The 16,379-nt window shown below is 40.2% G+C and overlaps 1 protein-coding gene across 2 annotated transcripts in view; it reads right to left on the reverse strand.

The window, feature by feature from the left end:
* The window catches only part of LOC310939413 (calcium-activated potassium channel subunit alpha-1a-like), a gene marked incomplete at both ends in the record, with an annotated part of 90,213 nt that extends 74,689 nt beyond the window's left edge, over window positions 1–15,524 (reverse strand). For both annotated transcript variants that reach the window (XM_083904160.1, XM_083904159.1), the window contains one exon: window positions 15,291–15,524. In XM_083904160.1, coding sequence (XP_083760286.1) covers window positions 15,291–15,524 — 234 coding nt within the window. The remainder of the gene's footprint in view (window positions 1–15,290) is intronic.
* Between the last annotated feature and the right edge of the window lie 855 nt (window positions 15,525–16,379).

Here is a 16,379-nt window from a genome sequence, read left to right on the forward strand (position 1 = left end):
TGGCAAGTCATTAAGTTGAGATACATTTTCATTATTTTGAGATACTAACTCCTGATGAGTTACAGGATCTTTTGTTTTTCATCTCACAAACAAATCGAACTCATTAGCTTTAAAAAAAAAAGAAAAGTGTGACACAAACCAAATGTTATGAAGACGTATAAATGTGTAAAATATAATATAGGCTAATATGGAATTAAATATTTGAAGAACTCATGTATTCAATATGAACTTTATTTTATCTGAAATTACTTAAAAGATTAGTGTATTTACCATTTAACTGCTTAAAACTGTTAAAATATAAATTAAGATTAAAAGCAAATGTGTGGGATTTATTTTTTTTGTTTAATTACAGTAGCATGAAATCTGCAGTAAATCATAAAAACGGTAAACCATATAACCATCACGCTGTGGTACAATGTTGGATCTACATCTGATTACTACTGTTGAAGTAGCATACAACTGTTCAAATCAACTGGATAACTTGGCAATTTACTTAAATGCTGCTGCTAATTATCTGCTGTACATTGACTAATGTGCGTCATCAACTAAAGCTTTCACAGAGCAGGTGATTTAAAAAAAAAAAAAAAAAATCATTCTTAAAATAAAAAAAGTACATTCATTAACTCCAGCTTGGAGGGCTGTGGTGAGAAAGCACCTGAAATGACCAGCTCACAGAAAAGTCAGGGCAGCATTACAGCCATGTCTGGGCTAAACGTGCTGCTACTGAGAGTGTGCCATGCGCCTTCATTCACCACTGAATGTTGCACCATCTTCCCAGTGATTTATGGACACGGACAGTTGACATCTGACTGCCGATTGTTTAAACTGGGAAAAAATACCGCACCTATGTCAATACTCGTACTCCAAGAAAGCCCAACCCATGTTAATCAACCCAACTCTTTTGAAAACCCTGCTTTGAGTCTTGGTCACTATTTATCATCCACCTACGCTAAATTTTTATGACCCATTTATCTGGTGTGGTTCATAGTACAAGTCATAAAGTGAGATTTCATTCATGTAGACAGGATGTCGTATAATAATAAATAATAACATGACAAGGGAAATCGAGAAGTGGCATTTAAATGCTATTAAAGTATCGCCATCAATTCCACTTTTGTTCAGCCTTTTTCTCTGAATAATTGGAAATCCAAAATTAACATTATGTATTCAAACAAAAAACACTTGTAGCATATTTCTCAAGTTTTGAAACATACTTGTTTCTGAAATTTTCATTAGAAATTTCGATTTGTTTTCGTATTTTTTGGCTGGAAAGTTTATTGTATACCAGGACATGAATGTCATCCTGTTTTTATTGTTTATAGACCTTATAGATATATAGATGGATATGATCACCACTGCTGGTGCATGAAAACATCTGTGGCATGAGACTGACCCACCTTTTATTTTCCTTTCAGATCAATCGTCTTGAAGATCATCAAACAGTAACGTTATCGTTTTTTTATTCATGGTGGCCGCCGTGCCCTCTTTCCGTGGCCGCCGTGCCCTCTTTCCGTGGCCGCCGTGCCCTCACTCCGAGCTTTCCTTGGCTGCCGTGCCTTCACTTTGCTCTTTCCATTTTAGGTGTGTCTACGTAAGGTAAGACCCATTTTTATATTCTCTCGGAATGGCTGCCATGTCGGCCTCGCGATGTGCCTGATACTCATTACATTTTATTTTTGTAGCCATTCATAAAACTTACAACGGAGCCATTACTAAAGGGTCGAGGTGGATATTCAAATACAGTTTTAGGGCTTAACTTTTCTATTTCAACTTATCCAACCAAGATGACGAATTTCTTTGTTCGAGATGACGAATTTTTGTTCGAGATGACGAATTTCTTCGTTCGAGACGACGCATTTCTTCGAGACGACGCATTTCTTCGAGACGACGCATTTCTTCGAGACGACGCATTTCTTCGAGACGACGCATTTCTTCGTCCAAGATGAAGCAATTCTACATCCAAGATGAAGCATTTCGTCCAACGCATTTATTTTGACATCAGCATTTTTTCCCCCGTTGAACAAGTGACGCCTTCCGTCGGTCTCAACTTGCGTACGTCCGTCGGTCGAAAATCCAAATTGCCGTCGTGCTCTACGCATTTCAGGTTTTTTCTTTATCTCTGATTGTGTGAATGAATTTCTGGACTTACTCCAATAAAGCTCAATTTGATTTCAAAGAGGCTTTATTTGAGTAAACTGAAATTTATTTTTATATTATAAAGCAGCAGCTAAAATTAAAACTGACAGTTGATCAATAAATCCACAAATTTATACCTACAGTGAATATATAGTTTAATCTAGCCTTGCGCGGTCTCTGGTATAGCTACCTTCTCAGGTAAGACATTTTTCCTTCTGCATGTGAGATGTAGTCTTTGCATATTTCTGTCTAACCTTTATTTCCCAACAAATCTGAAGTCAGGGTCACAAATGCAGCCTCAGAAGAAAGTCAGGGATTTTATTAGCATGGGAGGCTTTAATGATTTGCTGGAGGAAATTGTCACTTTAAATTAAAATTAATGAAATAAAGTTAGTTGGTCCGTTATCGCGCTCTTAAAGTGCTATAACTTGATCTGTTGGATGTAGTTGGGGTTGTTTATGCATTATGTAAAATAGAAATAATTCTCCACATTAGTTAATCTAAGAGTTTAGGTTATTTGTACTGCCCACTTAAATATTCTGCTGTTGGCAAAAGGGAGCAGTTTCCTAGTCCAGCATGGCAATGATACAATTCTCAGCTGGTTATAAAAAAAAGTCAAACACCTGGTTGTCTGGTCACAGCCCTTAAACTGTCCTCACTTTAGTCTGTTACTGCTCCCACTCTTTGACTACTACTTGACTAAATGAATCCCATTTGTTGTCCTCAGGTATCATTCTCCCTGTATGTTGCCTTTCACTCACTGCTGCTGTTGGCAAAAGGGAGCAGTTTCCTAATCCAGCATGACCTCATATCTGAGGTAAGATGTGTCATTATACTATACACAAAGTGGACGACTTGAAATGCTTAGTCCAAATTTGTCTAAATCTTTAACATGTCTTACTAGAAGTAATTTAATTCACATATTTAAATAGTATTTAAATGTCACCTTTACTCTCGTTTACAGACTGAATTGGGGTGTGAGATTTTAAGCTCCTCTAAAAGTCTGAAGCTTGTTTTAAGCTTTTTTTTTTGCATACATGTTTTGAAATCAGTAAGGGTTTAATGAGCTGGTCCTCCTTAACACTACAGAGAACAAGGTCAACAGAGTCGACTCAAGGAGACTTTTCTCCTTCCCTTCTTCTCTCTGTGTGAAGGAAACCTGACCATTGATCCTTACTGTTTCTTGTGTCAGCCTTGATGGTTCAGTTTCCAAAACTAGATAAGGATCCATCTAGTTTTGTGAGTCTTTTCCTGACATGCTGTTATGTCCCAAAATAAGTAACTTTATGTTGAACATGTTATAGAACATGTTTTTTAATATAGAGCATTTCAAGTTTGATGCGTTGTGTATGGTATAATGACACATCTTCCCGAAGACGTGAAGTCATGCTGGATTAGGAAACTGCTCCCTTTTGCCAACAGCAGCAGTGGGTGAAAGGCAGCATGCAGGGAGAATGATACCCGAGGACAACTACTGGGATTCATTTAGTCAAGTAGTCGTCAAGAGTGGGAGCAGCAACAGACTAAAGTGAGGACAGTTTAAGAGCCGTGTCCAGACAACCAGGGGTTTGACTTTTTCTTTTATAACCAGCTGAGAATTGCTAGATTAGGGTAGTTTAGGATTCTCGGCCTCTGTAGGAGAGTTTAGGACGTTGGGGAGAGATGGGAGATGCACACCTTACATTTGGAATTACTCTGAAACAGTAAGGGAAAATTAAAGGTCGTAGGCAGGAAAAACACATGGGTCAAAAATGTAAAGGGACATTCAGGGCATACTGGGCTTTTCCTCCAGCATTATCTGCAAAGCTTCCAAACTAAAATTACTTTGTAGCAAAATGATTAGTGGTTTACCTGATAACCATCTTTGCTTTAGGATTTGTAATGCATACTAATACTTCTGGTAAATCTAGAGCCTCTGCATTGCATAATACATTATCCCAGTTGATAAAAAAAAATACACATTGTCAGTGGGAAATTTAGTATTGTAAATCCAAGTGTGGTATTGTTTCCACTTGTAGAACTTGTCTTTTTATAGACATGGCAGTGTAGGCAGGAGCCTAGGTGGAGTCGGGCTGTGAAGCAACACCCAGGCTGCTGTGGTAAGATTGGCCCTCAAACTTGGAACAGGTGAGCTATTGGTGTACTCCTTTAATATTTGATATACCACAAAGGAGTACAACAGAAATATCTAATTGTACTTTTTGGACAAATAGGTTCAGAACACACGGGGCCAATGGTGATGGGAGGCAGCAGTTGGTTCCTTTTCCTGTGCCACCAGGGAGATTGACGTAGGACGCCATGGACTGGAAGTTGCAACCTGGAGAGCCGAGATGAAGACGGCAGGCCAAGCTGGACCAAACCAAACCCATGATGATGCTTTGCCACGGGATGTCTTCAGGTATGTCCATTCATAGTCTATGAATTTGTTTTATTCCTTGCATAGTTGAAAGTAAACATTACCTTTCCTTTTACATTTAGGACCCAAGCTGTACTAAACCGGACCAAGCCCATGATGTTACGTTTCCACAGGATGTCTTCAGGTATGTCCTTTCATTGATTATGAAGTTGTTTTATTCCTTGCATACTTTATACTTAACACTACTTTTAGGATCCATGACCTAAGCTGTACCAAACTGGACCATACCCATGATGTTGTGTTGGCACAGGATGTCTTCATGTATGTCCTTTCATAGTCTATGAACTTGTTTTATTCCTTGCATAGTTGAAAGTAAACATTACTTTTCCTTTTACATTTAGGACCCAAGCTGGACCGAACTGGACCCAGGCCCATGATGAGTTTCCACAGGATGTCGCCAGGTATGTCCTTTCATAGATTATGAACTTGTTTTATACCTTGCATGTATTACACTTAAATTTACTTTTAGGATCCATGACCAAATCTCTACCAAACTGGACCAAAGATGCTGCTTGGCCACTGGATGTCTTTAAGTATGTCCTCATATTGTCAACTGGTTTTATTCCTTGCATACTTTATACTAAACTTTACTTTTAGGATCCACGACCCAAGCCGGACCGAACGGGACCCAAGCCCACGATGTTACATTTATAAGGGATGTCTTCAGGTATGTCCTTGCATACATTATGGACTGCTGGTTTTATTACTTGCATATATTATACTTCGGATCATTTTACCTTTTAAGGATCCATGACCCAAGCTGTACCCAACTGGTCCAAAACCAAGATGCTGCTTTGCCAGAGGATGTCTTCAAGGCATGTCCTTTCATATTTTATGAACTAGTTTATTCCTTGCATAGTTAAAACTTAACATTACTTTTCCTTTTACCATTAGGAACCATGACCCAAGCCGGACCAGACTGGACCCAAGCCCATGATGTGTTTCCACAGGATGTCGTCGGGTACGTTTCATAGATTATGAACTTATTTTATTCCTTGCATACTTTATACTTAACTTTACTTTTAGGATCTGTACTAAACCGGACCAAGCCCATGATGTCACGTTTCCACAGGATGTCTTCAGGTATGCCCTTTCTTATGAACTTGTTTTATTCCTTGTTGGTTAAAAGTAAACATTACATTTCCTTTAACATTTAGAACGCAAGCTGGACCAAACTGGACCCAAGCCCACGATGCGTTTCCACAGGATGTCTTCAGGTATGTCCTTTCATATACTATGAACTTGTTTTATTGCATATTTTATACTTAACATTACTTTTAAGACCCAACTGGACCATACCCATGATGTTGCGTTTCCACAGGATGTCTTCAGCTATGTCCTTTCATAGATTATAAACTTGTTTTATTCCTTGCATACTTTATACTTGACACTACTTTTAGGATCCATGACCTAAGCTGTACCAAACTGGACCATACCCATGATGTTTTGTTGCCACAGGATGTCTTCAGGTATTTCCTTTCATATTTTATGAACTAGTTTATTCCTTGCATAGTTAAAACTTAACATTACGTTTCCTTTTACCATTAGGAACCATGGACTGGACTGGACTGGAACCAAGCCCATGATGTTACGTTTCCGCAGGATGTCTTCAGGTATGTCCTTTCATTTATTATGAACTTTGTTTTATTCCTTGAGTGCCTTATACTTAGGGTTATTTATCCTTTTACCTTCAGCATTCATGAATCAAGCTGATCCCAAGCCCCTGCTTCACCCTGCCCTGCCCCAAAATCCTCACCTCCAAATGGCTGCATCCACATTACAAGATATGGTCAACACCCTGTCCTGTGTGAACTATTTTTGCCCAATAGCTTCAACAGACTCATTGATTAAGTATTAATTAAAAAAAGTGTGATAATGAAATGGCATATTTACGCAACAATTTGCTTTTAGTGTTTGGGGAAATGTGCAGGAGATGTTAAAATCCCTGTGCATGTTCCAGTAGAATCAATATTTTAATTTTTCTTAGTGTCAGTCGAGGTTTAATGAGCTGGGTCTCCTTAACACTACAGAGAACAAGGTCAACCGAGTCGACTCAAGGAGACTTTTCTCCTTCCCTTCTTCTCTCTGTGTGAAGGAAACCTGACCATTGATCTCGACTGACTGGTGAACCATGGTTGTGCAGTTTCCAAAACTAGAAAAGGATCCTTCTAGCTTTGTGAATCAGCTCAACATGGTATTACCCCTTTATTAATTATTAATAGTGTAAAGCTAAATGTCTTTTTGTAGACAAGAGTCTGAAGCCTTTGGGCAAATCTAGGTTGGATACTTTAACCTTAAGGATCCATGACCCAAGCTGTACCAAACTGGTCCAAAATCAAGCTACTGCTTTGCTATGGGATGTCTTCAGGTATTTCCTTTCATATTTTATGAACTTGTTTTATTCCTTGCATAGTTGAAAGTAAACATTACTTTTCCTTTTACATTTGGGATCCAGGACCCAAGCTGGATCGAACTGGACCCAAACCCATGATGTTTCTACGGGATGTCTTCAGGTATGTCCTTGCATATATTATGAACTACTTGTTTTAATCCATGGATACATTATACTTAATTTTTAGGATCTATGACCAAAGCTATACAAAATGACCAAACATGATGATGCTTTGCCACTGGATGTCTTGAGGTACTGTATGTCCTTTCATATTATATGGCCTGGTTTATTCCTTGCATATTTAAAACTTAAAGGGGACATATTATGCAAAATCAAATTTTGAATAATTTTACTACTTATATTTGGGACTCTGGAGACTCTATCAGTAGGCAGTAAGTGAGGAAAAAGATGACTCGCTTGTGTTTTTGTGGTCTGCCTCAGTTTAAGTACAGGAGATAAAACGCACAATATTGACTTCTGCACTGTATCTGACAGAGTTGGAATTGTCTCACGGAGCTCCAGTTTGTCGCAAAAAACGTGGGGGCGCAGGCGAGGGCAATTGTATCCGGAAGAGCGGAAGTCTGTGAAGTGATATATTCTTGGCTGCACAGAGTTCTACACAAACTTCCAGCCTCACAGGGTATACGTGTCCAGTAGATGTTTGTTATGATGGCAATGTGCTGGCTAGAGTCGGCAAATAATCGCTTTTCCAAATACTAACTGCTGTTGAAGTAGTTTCCTGCATCTCATTTGCATTTAAAGAGACGGGCACTCAAAACTGACCGTTCTGAACATGGCTGTTTTGGCAGGGTGATTGAACTGCTGTGGTGCTTCATCCTTAATGTATTTTGACCAAAGCATGTCACAGACATGTTTATTAGGACACCAGGGAACTAGGTTAACTTGTAGAAATGGGATATAAAATGAGTCCTTATAACATAACTTCTTTTTACCTTCAGAAACCATGACCCAAGCTGGAACGAACTGGACCCAAGCCCATGATGTTTTCACAGGATGTCTTCAGGTATGTCCTTTTATAGATAAAGAACTCTGATTCACTGCAGTCCTTCAAAAGTCATCTCAAAACCCTTCTCTTCAACATAACCTGAAACACCTGAAGGATCATTTTCCACCCTATCTCTCTCTGTATTGTTTTTTTTTTTGTTTTGTGTCTTCGGGTAACTCGAAAAGCGCTATATAAAACCTATTTATTTATTTATTTATTATAGTTTTATTACTTGCATACTGAAAACAATTAACATTACTTTTCCTTTCACCTTCAGGAACCATGACCGAAGCCGGACCGAACTGGACCCAAGCCCATGATGTTTCCACAGGATCTCCTCAGGCATGTCCTTTCATATACTGTACTATGAACTGGTTTTATTCCTTGCATACTTTATCTTTAACATTACCTTTACTTTTAGGATCCATGGACTAAGCTGTACCAAACATGATGTTGCGTTGCCACAGGACGTCTTCAGGTATGTCCTTTAATATATTATGCACTTTTTTATTCCTTGCGTGCCTTATACTTAGGATCATTTTTCCTTTTACCTTCAGCATTCGTGACTCAAGCTGACCCCAAGCCCCTGCTTCACCCTGCCCTGTCCTAAAATTCTCACCTCTGAATGGCAATGCCCAAACTACAAGATATGGTCAACACCCTGTCCTGATTTTTCAATGAACTGTACCCCTGAAAACCAGAGACCTTTATACCAATGATGCACAACTCTGTAAAGCTACAACCTATAGAGCATAGGGCTTGGTCCTAATCCTATTTTTGCCCAATTGCTTCAACGGACTCATTGATGTTTAAGTCTAAATATTTTTTTTTTTCGATAATTAAACAGCATATTTACAGAACAATTTGCCTTCAATGTTTGAGGAAGCATGCAAGAGATGTTAAAATCCCTGTGCATGTTCCAGTAGAATCAATATTTAAATTTTTCTTAGTGTCAGTCGAGGTTTAATGAGCTGGGTCTCCTTAACACTACAGAGAACAAGGTCAACCGAGTCGACTCAAGGAGACTTTTCTCCTTCCCTTCTTCTCTCTGTGTGAAGGAAACCTGACCATTGATCCTGACTGACTGGTGAACCATGGTTGTGCAGTTTCCAAAACTAGAAAAGGATCCTTCTAGCTTTGTGAATCAGCTCAACGTGGTATTACCCCCTTGTTAATTATTAATAGTGTAAAGCTAAATGTCTTTTTGTAGACAAGAGTCTGAAGCCTTTGGGCAAATCTAGGTTTTATTTCAAATGTAATTGTCAAAATGAATTGTTTGTCACTGCCTCCATACTGTGAAACGTCATCCATACGTGCAACTACGACACAACCTTGTTTTCCCGTCATTCCTATGATTGCATCAATTCATTTTGTCAAACATTAAAATTTACATTTGATCTAAAATTGCAACTTTGGTGCTTGTGATTATTTTAATATGGTGAACATTAGATAAGACTATTGAAGTTGGCTGCAATGTAACATCTTGAGTGCAAAGACTGCTTCAATGACCAGGGTGCAAAGACAAACGTGTGCATTGGATATCAGTTTAACAGTGAACAGTGGTTATTCAAATGCAGGTTCCTGGGTTTTGCAAAACTAATTTGAGACTGCATCACAGGATGTTTAATTTAAGTGACCTGCAATAAACTAGCAGTTGGACACGACCAAAAAAATCTGAAACCATTGTCAAGAATCAAGTGTATCTGAATAGAAGCATGTTTAGGTTTTAGGACTAACATGTGGACATGCACATTCAGCTACTGAGCACAGATTAGTTCTTAAGAATATTTTTCTTCCACATGTAACCCATAGATTGGGTCATTCTGGTAGAAAGTGCACAATGTAATGGCAAACTTGGCAGCTTTTTAATGAGGTTAAAATGTACATGGTAAATTATTTATCAGGAGCCGACACCAGCAAAGTCTATGTAGTCATTAAAGTCAAAGCGGTGCATTTCCTCACTGTCACTTTGATCGATAAGTCTCCAAATTTAGGTTTCACACTCGCCTAAATCAAGTTCTCCCGACAGTACAGGTCATCGATCAACGCTGTACTCTAATTCTTGTGACCTGCCGTGATCATTTCTCAAAGGCAGAGGACGTTAAACTAGAATAGAACATGTGGCTCTTGACACGATTTCTGCAACATTGAGAAATTACAATTTCCATAATTTCCTGAAATATCAGTCACATGACTGATATAAAATTCCTCGGCTTTGTGAAGAGCCTCTTCTTTCACTTAATGCATGAAATATAATTTGGTAAACATCTATGTAAAAGCAGACCTGGATTTTTTGAGTAAGCACACAATGAGTGGCATTTATTCTGTTGAAAAAACAATTAAATGGCTTGTATATAACGGAAATCAGTGGGAATTGCAGTTTAACAATGATTAACCAAAGGCAATCAGTAATTAAGACCGAACATGCAGTGTGTATATACTGCAGACGCTGTACATTAAAACTGCATTACACCAGCATGAAGTGCATTTTTAGTCTTTCAGTCTGATGGAAAGCAGCAGGCGCTGGCACTGTCCATGTTAAACATTAGTGTTCACCTGTGGGATCACAGATGGTGCAGTGACAGCCAAGCTTTAGCATGCTGCTTATACTGTGTATGTAACAGGAGCAGCTAATACGCGCAGCAGCCAATTAAAGGAATATATAATTTGTTTGTATGGCACTTTTCAAGATTCAAAAAGGACAGTGTTTTCCACATAAAAATGAATCCAGAATAAAATCATACAGGGGTAAATGTTGACAAACTACAGATCGATGCACTTTTGATATTAAGCACTGACTGCAAGAACGATCAGGGTCCTGTTTTGTTACCCAGGATTCATAGCTATAATATACACAAATACAAGAGTAGGTTAAACTCTATAAAGGAAACTAGTAGCTGTTTGTTTTTGTTTGAGTTGAGTGTGATCTGCATGAGTTTGTATTAATATCGGAATGTTTCCGTGATATTCTGTTTCAAGGGTTATTTGAAACAGTATTGTACTTTGTACCAAGCTGGTGGACACACTAAACACATACTTGTTTGCACTGCTGTGTTATTTGCACTGTTTACACTACTGTGTACAAATGGCTGCAAATGTCTCCACATATTGTTTTTTTAAGATGTACAACTGTTTATGTATAATGTGTTTACTGTGAGCTGCCAAATAAATAATGAGGCTGTATTTAAAACGCTGATAATAATAGGGGCTGCACCACATTAACATTCTATCTGCTTAACTTGTTGGCTGTGTGTGTGTGTGTGTGAGAGAGGCTGACGACAAAAGTCCCACTCAGCATTCCCAACCGCCCGACTCCTGTAATTAATTACTTCATAGATCACTGACAAGAATCGGAGTAACACTCTGACAAAACTCGCCCTGAATCCACAAGTCACACCCTGACCCTCTGACCCTACCTCACACCTTATCACACAAACCTGTATCTCCAGGAACCTGACATATCAGGACACAGAGTCACTGACAGAAGATGCACAGGGCTCTCTGGGTGTGCATGACTCACCCTTTTGGAGATGCCAGTAAGAATTAAAATAATTTTTACATTATTAGACTGGTAAATGTTCCTCAGTACCTGGCGACATTCCTGCACTGCACATTGGGCCGCCAAGACAGAAAGATTGCGGTAGTAAAGTGAGACCATTGTAAACGGGTTGGAATATCACTGAAAACACAGTGGCCACTCGACTAGATTCTACTCTTTTTTTTCTTGGTACCTGCTGACTAGGTTCCAAGCGAGCTGATCCGATACTAAAATTTGACGTGAACAGACTGCTGACCACTGACTGGTCAGAGAGTATCGTCGGCTCATCTGTGCAACGTCCGAGAATCAAAGTGAACAATGTTGAACTGTAGATCCGTTAAAAAGCAGAGGCATTTCTACGATCTCAACATTTAACAGGAGTGTGGTGTATTTATGCTGCGTTTCCAGAGCCCATCTAAACCAATTGGACGTGGGACTTATCCTACCTCCAACTAGAAAAAAGTGCACTGGAATGCCTGTCGAAGTGGGACCTCCTACTCGCTAAGTCGGGGCTGATCGACCTACCGACTTCACCAAAATGAAGTCGGAGAATAAGGGCAGCACCCATGGAGTCGCATGAATAGACTATAACTTAACTCTTCTGCGTGTAGAATTGTTTTAAACGCAGCAATTTTTTCACAACTTGTTTTTCATGTTATGGTGTGAAAGTATGTCGTTATCTGTTAGCATGAAGACATGTAGGGCTACGGTAAAAGTATACTCATGACGTTACATATGTATCGCTTTTACATATACGGCTCGCTTGTGTTATGCAAGCAGACTGAATTGCTGACAGTCAAAATGCCTCTTCAAACATAAAGCAAAAGCGCCGCGATCGTCCATGTTTTCTAACATTCGACTTCAATTGCTGGAAAGCTTAGAAGTAGGAGCTAGTAGGATAAGTCCCACATCCCATTTGTTTTGATGGGCTCTGGAACGCAGCATTAGTGACAGCACTGCTGAAAGCTGCGATCGTGATCCGAATCACAACCCGTTCAGCCGTATTTTAGTTCAATAACTGTGTCAGACGATTGGACTAATGTTTTTAATTAACCAATTCTAATTTTACTTTAGGTGACGGTGACCGTGTACAGAACCGTGTCTTTACCAGACTTGCCTAAATAGCTAATTTGCATCTGTGGTCAAATGATTCAGTACACTGAAAATGGCTGTTTTGCTCGTCACTATGTATAAAATGTCACAGCAGTTACTTGCAGCCATGCTATGATGACCCTGCCCATGTTTAGGAGGTACTAAAGTAATGGAAAAATATGTGCCTGATACCAAAGCGAGTGGAGTAGAGACGAGTATTGCAAGAAATATGTAATGGAAAAGCACCATAAGTAAAAAAAAAAAACGTGGTTCAGCAGTTTGACCCCTCTCGACTCAGCCCGCCCCTGCACTGCTGGCGTAAACACACAAACGCTCCCTCGTCAGGTCTGATTGTATTGCAGTTTTCAGGTGAAGGATGCAGCATACACATGTCGCATCCTTTCTGCACATGATGACCAAACGGAGGCAGAATAATATCAACAATTAAAAAAAAAAAAAAAATTATTTCTTCCTCTGAACCAGATAATAGCTCTCATTTATCAGAACCTCACAAGCTCAGAGTTTCATCGATTACCATCAGAGTGGGAAGGCAGAGCCACAGTGATGGAGGCTCGGCCTCACATACACATGAGAGCTGTCAGAACACAACAGAGCAGGCCAGTGAACGCCCCACACTGAGGGGGAAAAACAAACTGAAAATCAGATGAGGAAACAGATTATCATCTCTGAACAATGCACTGAAAGCTTCATGTTTGGCCTGTTAATGACATGCACAGACTGGTGTTTCTCCAGCACAACCTCACACATCTCACATCCGAGACAACTGCATAAACACAGGGAGATTTACTCTTATAATGAAATCCTGTGCTTGCTAGTTGCTTAGCAACAAAAGTACTGATTCATACGGTACATGGCGAGTGTGCCTGACACTGCATTTCTGATGTCTTTTAAGAAAGGTGGATTCTTACGACGAAGAGAGAACGATGGGGTGAGAGGGGAAACAGCAGGAAGTTACAAAATCAAAGCGCAGAGAGCAGAAGGCAGATTGGAAGTGAAAGGATGACACGTCCCCGGTCAACTCCCACAGAGTAGCACAACAGGTTGGTGGAGCTCACCAGCTTCACCTGGCAAAATCTCCACAAACAAAATCTGACTGCTCTCTTGTGAACAGTTTTCCGCTGCGGGCTGATGCATTTTCTTGTGGTGATTTCATGAATTGTTGAGCTGAAACACTTTCTGCAGGCAGGTGTCAAGAAAGACAAGTTCATTCCTGCTTTGTATTCTTATGTGAACATAATCAGCTTGAATAGATTGCATTGGCCTGGGTGGGAACTCTGCGTTTCATCACTATTTATATCCATTATTTATAGGTGTTTTAAAGACCAGGTGATTAGTGTACGGGAAGATTTACCGCTGCAGCCAAAGCCCTAATTGTAAACGGGAGCAGACCAAAGTGTGGAAATGATACAGGTGTCTCCCTTTTTTTTTTAAAAGGTCAACATCACCCTGCATGAAGCCTGTGCCATTTCTCCACCACCTTCCCGTCTGTCTGAGCGATGAATGCGCATACATTAGTTCAAAAGACTGCTCTGTTTCTGTCGCCTTCATCACCGACTTCATCGTTTCCCTTCAACAAAATGTAGTCGAGAAATCGAAACCGGAGCTCAATAAACGAGACATTCGTATTGTTGTTTTACTGTTGACTGCAGATGGTGTCGTAACATTAACAAAGCAGAAAATCGTACAGAGCCTTAAATGTGAAGAAAATGATTTCTCGGGATTACACTGGGACTTAAACACACACCAGTGGTGAGAGAACAGAGTCTCACAGGATCCGTGTCCTGACTTTGGACTCAGTGGAGGCAAATTATGACCTCAGAAATTATGTTCATGACGACATGCATTATGGAAAAATATGGATTAAAGTAAAATATGTGATTTTTTTGCTCCATATATCGCAATTTTATCTCTGACATAACTTAGTTTTTTAAAATTTACAATTTTAAAATTTAAAATTCGTTTTTTTTTTGTTATAAAACATAATACTCAAAAGTAGAATTTGTTTCCTACCACCGGGCACAGAATCGCTTTTAGTCATTTGCCAAAAAAGAACAATAATACTATTTTAGCCACTGTGTCGTTGGTAAAATAAAATCTCCATTAGTTTGTGTTTCAGTAATCCACGCAATTATTCTTCACATGGACCAACACTAAATTAGAAAGTAGTTTGCAGGGAGCTGTGGATCATCCAAACTACACAAACACATTTTGAAAGAGGACCAACACAGGACTTCTGAGGGTTTTCACTTTTGGTTTTCGTGTTTTCAGCAGCGCTGATGGAGGCAGAAAACAAACACACACACACACACACACACACACACACACACACACACACACACAGGATGATCATTGAACCTGTAGTTATGGGAGTTGGATCATCTCCATGCAATATGACGACACACGTATAATGGCACAAAGAGAAAGGAAAGGTAGTAAAACCCAACACGCCTTCACCAGTATGTGGGCCTACAATAGTACAAAGGTAGCTCATTGTTACTGTATATGATACCAGGCCAAGAGTGGCTCATTGTTTAATTAGTGAGTCTCTCACACACAGAGATCTCTCTGTGAATGGAGCCTCAAGCACAGATTTAGTCTATTTAAATCAAACTCCCAGGACAAAGTTATTCTACACAAAAAAGTCTATGATCCACACGTCAATAGTGTAAGCAGTGGCCTGGTGACGTACCTTCTTTTTGGCGTTACAGTGGCAGCACACGGTCCACAGGTATTTGAGGGTCCTCCACAGGAGGATGATGAAGAGACCCCCGAAGAAAGTGACCATGGATGAGGCGAGGAAAGCCCACCACATCCGCTGGCCGTTACTGTCACAGGGCACATCAGGTGAAAACGGGATGATCACGTTCATCTTGGATATGTGTATGGACGGGTCTGGGTTGAATCTCTCCCTGTTCTTAGGCATTATCGACTTGTAATCGCCTCCTCCCAGCCTCCTAAACAAACAGTCAACTCTATTGGGAGTCAGGCGCTGCGGGGAGGTCCAGCCAGCGCCTCCTGATGCCACAGCAGCTCAGCCATGTTGAGTCTTCACACGGGGGCGGACGTTCGGGATGAATGGACAAAACAAAACAGAAGCAATAATAATATAGATTTTTTTTTTTTTTTTTTTTTTAAACTAACTCTGAAACGCAGATTCAGTCGTGCATCTCGCGATACGCCTCCATGGCTGCGCGTTTTTATCTGTGCGTAAAAACACAAGACGAATGATAACACATTCACACCTAACTTGTCAAAAACTCACGATTCCACGGACAGTCCGCGTGGACCAAAGTGCAAGTGTTCTTATAGTGAGAAGCCGATCGATGAGCGGATGAATGGATCACTCCTTCACTCCTTCCCTTCCAGCCTTCAGCAGGTTCTCCTCTGGAGCTCCGCACCACGCACTGTTGAATGCGCCGCTCGCGTCAAAAGTCGCACGCGCTCGGTTTTCCTTTGAGGAGCAGACGTGGTTAACAAAAACAAATGGTGACGGTGTCTCGTGTTATGAATAGCGGGGGGGTCTCTGACGCCCGATCGCCTTTGGCTCGGCTCCAGCAGCAGCAGCCGCCGTCACATCCACTCGCTGGAAGATGGCATCGCAGATTTACAGGTAGCGGAGGGGCGGAGCCACCGACGGCAGACGTCGATGCTTATCTGGATGTTCGGTTATTTATAGTGACCGCTCCATTAATGTTTGATGACCCTAACTTTGTGGTCACATCCATCTAACACCCAAACACGTCCATGTGTAACTGTGATTTTATCACCACCGTATAAA

The sequence above is a fragment of the Microchirus variegatus genome (assembly GCF_963457635.1).
Source record: "Microchirus variegatus genome assembly, chromosome: 17".
Taxonomy (NCBI): domain Eukaryota; kingdom Metazoa; phylum Chordata; class Actinopteri; order Pleuronectiformes; family Soleidae; genus Microchirus; species Microchirus variegatus.